Source organism: Gavialis gangeticus, unplaced genomic scaffold (genome assembly GCF_001723915.1).
Source record: "Gavialis gangeticus isolate Ggan-Ray unplaced genomic scaffold, GavGan_comp1, whole genome shotgun sequence".
NCBI lineage: Eukaryota > Metazoa > Chordata > Crocodylia > Gavialidae > Gavialis > Gavialis gangeticus.
The window spans coordinates 41389507-41395039 of record NW_017729033.1 but is presented as its reverse complement, the minus strand read 5'-3'; the positions used below and the strand labels follow the sequence as shown (position 1 = coordinate 41395039).

Below are 5533 nucleotides of genomic sequence, written 5' to 3'. Positions count from 1 at the left end.
CTTTGAAGAAGAAAAATGTATCTACCTCAGCGTCTTTGTCTACATCTGCAGATTGGCAACTAGAACAAGGAGGCCAACATAAATCTTTGCAGAATGTAGAAACTTCACCACTTGAAGATAAATCAGCATGCAAATATTTAAATGAAGGGGGATCTGGAAATGCCATTCTGGTATAAAAAAGAAGGGTTTGGTAGCAGGATATTCAGAGGCTGGGGGAGTGGAAGGTGGAAGGCAGTCATACTTGCCATGGCCAGGTTCTCTACTACTGCTGCAGCTGGGGGCCAGGCTCGCTGTATGCCAGCTGTACACTAGCTGCAATAGCCCTGCAGCATGTGTCCTCAGGAGCTGCCAGTATGGTGCCCTTTCTAAATCAGAAGCTGGGGCTGGGCTCCCCATTTATCTGCCCCTATATTCTACTGAATACATTCTTAGAGACCTTGAATTTCATTCTCTGGAAGCGCAAGACCCAGGTTTTGTAATTTTGAGGACAAGACCCTCCTATTTGTCACAGCTTTTTCTGGGAAGACCAACTCTACAGCTGATGGACTATGTAGGGCCTAGAGTTGGTAACTGTCATTTAGCCCTAGGTAGGTTATAGATTGTTTATTTTGTATAAGACCTTTTGGATTCTTAATATTTTACCGAAAGTGTTATAAACATGTTGGTTCTGCGTATGACTGTAAACTGCATCCGATGGGAGAGCTTGGTGGCAATGTGGAAGGGCTATTCATGGTGGGGTAGCTCTTATAAAATACCACAATGTTGCAACCTCCAGAGTACAGTAAGTATAGGGTGCCTCAAAACCCTAGCCCTCCTACCTCGTGGGTCTCCTTGGTTGAAGAAAGGCTAAGGGACATCACCCTGGCAGGAACACACCCTTGCTGAGGTGTTAGACAGTCAGCAGCAGTCTTGTCCTTTGCTCTCTGGCAGAAACTACAACTATCAAGGTACTGAGGGCATTTTTCCATGTGCTCCAGGGGTGGTGGTGGGGGTGGGGAGCACTTTAATTAGAGGAGCTCCAAGAGCCACCCTAATTGAAGCGACTGCAGTGTATCAGTGTCCCTGTGCTTTAAAATGGCAGTGGGGGCACATTAACCAAAGCTTGTCAAATGAGCTTTAGTTAAAGTGCCGCCACCACCATTCTGAAGTGTGGGGATGCTGATACACAAGATGCAGAGGCTGGGTGGAGCATGCTAATTTGCACCATCTAGCAGACTCGATTTATCTAATCTCCGCTGACATTTTGTAATTACAACACATTGGAGCAGTCTCTTCGCACATCTACAGACACCCTGAAAGTCTGGACTCGAATTCTTGGAGCCTTCAGATTCTGTCTCAGTGGTCTAAAGGGCGGGGGAGATGTGAAGGCTTGGGCACCTTCCACTCCTCCATACTCTTGCCTAGGTGTACACATCAAAGGTACACCAGGTTACTAGACCTCTTACGTGTACACCATGATCTAGAGGATTAACAGCGGCACATTATATATACATTGCGCAATATACCATAAAGTTGGGATAGGCAATGTGGACATAGCTAAGTAAATAAATGCTTGGTTATCTATGACTTTTCCTATACAGCATACTTTTATTTTGTGAAAATAAAAGAACATCATGAAATGCCATGAATTTACTTATTGTACCTTACGTTACTTACTCTTTTATCTGCAAATAAAAGAAAGACCCATCTGAATCCAGAACAAGAAACAGAACAGTATCATTTATGGAGTTTGTATGTTTGCCTTACAAACTGTTCATTTGAATAGCATGGGGTATGTTTTCCAAAATTTTATTGTGAGTTCTATGTTATTAATTCTAACAGAGTATTGAAAGTTCCATTGCCTATATTTTTGTGCTTCATGTTGAAATAGTATTGCAGTTTTATTTTCATACAAGCTCCATTTTTTCCTAAAATTTTTCATTAAAAGACAACGCTCCTGAAACACATCAATGTAAAGTGTCAGCCATATGGATACAATAGGGCTTTGCACCTCCAATTCATTTTAACAGAAGCTGCATGGGTGATATTTGGCAAATATGCAATATGCTGCAATTTTACATCTTGAGCTTACTGATTCATGCTTCTAAATGTTCTCTTTAGCCATGCATGAGGAATCTCCCTTGCATGTTTTCAGGATTACACAAATCAAAAGGAGCTTAATCAGCAAAAAGTGTCATGTGTCAGCCCACAAAATAATTATGGGGGTGGGGAAAAGCTGATACTAAAGGGAAAATAAGGGTACACTCTTTGGTAGGTCTTTACTTTTTCATTCAGGTGCTCTGATAGATCTACTAGTATGTTTCCTTTGCTTCACTCTCCATGAATTATTGATGGATATAAAAGACAGTTTTATTGCTATTATTATTATTATTATTCTTAAAAGGAGAAATAAATCAATATAAATGTATACGATTCTTAGCTAGATAATTAGTAAAGATTCTAGAGACATTTAATACTCAATTCCATACTTTTGGTGTTTTATTCAGCTAATTATTTCTTCTTTTACCTATTCTGATCTTCCTCTTTCATAGCACCATTTGTATAGATACATTTGCTGGAGAATAGAAAAACGGTATGTCATAGGAACTTAACCGATTAGACCATAATCCATGTCATCCAATGACAAACCTATGGGTTGTTTTTTTTTTAAATATTATTCTTAAAGGGATACTATTAACTTAAAAAAAATACACTTCTCCTTCAATGTTTTATCTATTGTTGCTAAATGCAAACCTTAAAATTATGATGACCAAAACAGATTAGAGAGAAATCATTTGCCTCCTCACACAGTGGCAGCAGAAAATTTGAAAAATATTTCTGAAATAAGAACATTTCACTGTAAGCCACCAACATTTTCACTGTAAACCACAGAGATTTGTTGTCTTAACTAGCAGGGTTCGGATTTCAGACTATTTTTAATTTTTTTAATGGCCTAGATTTCAAATTGACTGTGTCCCTTTAATGCTACTATCCTCTCAGCCTCTGCATTATTTCCAATATATCACAATGATGGAAAGTTATTTTTAACAGCTGCACAAGACCTGTTACATTAACAAACATTTTAAAACTTTTAAAAAATATATTTAAATCTGAGTTGGGCTACATATTTTGTATTTGGAACATGACAATTGACATAGGTTTGCATTTTGATATAAATGATATTTTCAGAATTTAAACTAATCAAAAGCAAAAGCAAAATGTTTTGACTTATTGACTACTCCGTGTACATTAGGTAGTGGTATATCTTTTTTCCTCTTCTATTTATTTACTGGAAAATTTGGCTGCTGAAATGATGCAAACTACAGCATAGTTGTCTCAATGTGATGTTTACATTTAACAACTTTTGTGTTGTTATTTGACAAATCAAATGGTTTAATTCAAGACGGTGAACTTTTTATTTTTATGCCTAACTGATAGAAATACTGTACATATAATGAGAACCAAAATTTTGCTTGACCCACCATTTTGGTGCTGTACTATTATTTTATATGTATTTGAATCATTTGGACCCATTGAAGTCCATGCATATTTTTGCCATATAACATGGTCTGTCTATTGTCTGATCATTAAAACTGGTGGCAGTAAGGAAACACAAATAATATCTGATTTAATTAAAATATTCGTTCACCACCTGTCTCTTTTGGGCCCACAGAACCTGAAAGGAGGCCTTGTATTTTAAATTAAGTAACCTGATATCTGCTTGAACTTTAAATTGGGAAAATTCGAGTCACACTATGTGATTTCTGAGCATAAAAATCACATAAGGCATCAGGTAGGCAGAGAGATTACTAGCAACTATACACTTCACAATTTGAAAATATTAACATAAAATATTTTTACTCAGTTGTATAGTGATAAACCAACATTTGGCCTGATTACTTAAGTCATTCATGCTAAATTAAGCAGTATGATAACATTTTTATAAATAAAAGGAATTTCCACACATATGTTCATAGTAAGTACAAATTAGATCAACAGCTGCTGAAGAACTGCCACCTTTTCCTTGAGTTGTTCACATTTTATCTTTTGGGTTTTATTTATTAAGAAACTCTTTTTTCTCAGAAGAGCTTGATTTTTCCTATCTACCAACACAAATTAAGTTAGGAAAATTCCCTCTTGCAAGTTTGATTTAGTTTGGGGTTTCCAATGCATGTGAAGTAAGAGTGATTTAAAACAACATTAAGTAATATTGTTGATACAGACAAAGTCTTTTGTTTTATTATAACGTTTTCAGTCTTATAAAGTAAGACTGAAATGTGACACTTTGATTGTCAAAGAAACATTTCAGGAATTTATTCTGTGCCTCAAATTCTTTTGAGAATTAGATATTTTGCTCATTATAGTTACTGTTTCAGGTCAGGGGTCATTGATGATTATTTTGTTACCTTTAACCTCATTTGACAGCAGCTTCAATACAATGCAAAATAAAAGTAAGCAAGGTAATACGCTATCCAAGCCTTCAATCAATGCCATAAACATAATGAACAGAAAAAAATTCTGTTAAAAGCATTTAATGTGGATAGGCTACATATTTTCAGCATGACTATTCTGTTTACTGGAAAGTGGCTTCATGAAAACATCTAGCATCACAATTGTATTTGATATACTGTTCTGTTTTTACATATAATAATTGGTCACATTTACGTAAGTTTACAAGACAAAAGCAGTATTAAACACATATAGCACTTCAACAATGAAAAATATGTTTTACAAAATGAAACGATTCATTAGCATCCTCTTTTTTAAAAAAGACCTGGGTGTCTTTCACACAGTACATGCTGATTTTCTGTAAAATGCTTTTCACGCTCAGCAAAGGAATATCTATATCTTTCCACATATTTTTGCCATTCTACAATACATCACAGTGGACTATTTTAAGACATGTTTCCACTAGACTGTTTTGACACCAGGGCTGCAGCTAGCAGATAAGCTTTTACATTAGCAGTCCCCAGATACTGAGCTCCCGTAAAAAGTAAGAGATACAAGCAGTACTTACAGCACTTCCAGGTCGCGAAGAGCCCTAAATGCCCCATCTTCAATACAGCTGATCTGGTTGTAATCCAGTTGCCTGTTAAACAGATTAGGAGGGTATATGTAAAAGAGATGAACGCTGGCAGTGTTATGTGTAAGAAAGCCTCCTTAAAGGTCTATATAGCTAGGCCACACTAACTGAAATGCGCTCACAAATACACTCATCTGCTTAAGAATGTCACACGCCATTCTGGCCTTGATGCTGCCACTGAAATCTCTTTTTGTTCTGAACTGTCTGCGCAAAACAGCAGCTCTGGGAAAGCTCCAGTAAATAATAACTGCACCTTATATTAAATGCCAAAGGAATGCAATTTCATTACATCAAGAAAAGCTATCCATTAAAAGCTCTCAGCGTCATCTCGCTGAAACAATTTCATTAAGGTAAAGGACTGTAAATCACTTAATGTCACATGCATCCCCTCAGTGACCTAACAGAATCCATTTATCAGAGAAGCCCAGCTGCATGTTAATTTCACTATCCTTGGCAAGTAAAAGGAAGAGA

General features: G+C 36.6%; 1 protein-coding gene across 1 annotated transcript in view; it reads right to left on the bottom strand.

Annotated features, from left to right (window-relative positions):
* The window catches only part of SLIT2 (slit guidance ligand 2), a 629104-nt gene that overhangs the window by 230206 nt on the left and 393365 nt on the right, over window positions 1-5533 (bottom strand). Inside the window, exon 6 of the mRNA XM_019526063.1 lies at window positions 4997-5068. Within this exon, the coding sequence (XP_019381608.1) occupies window positions 4997-5068 (72 nt within the window). The remainder of the gene's footprint in view (window positions 1-4996; window positions 5069-5533) is intronic.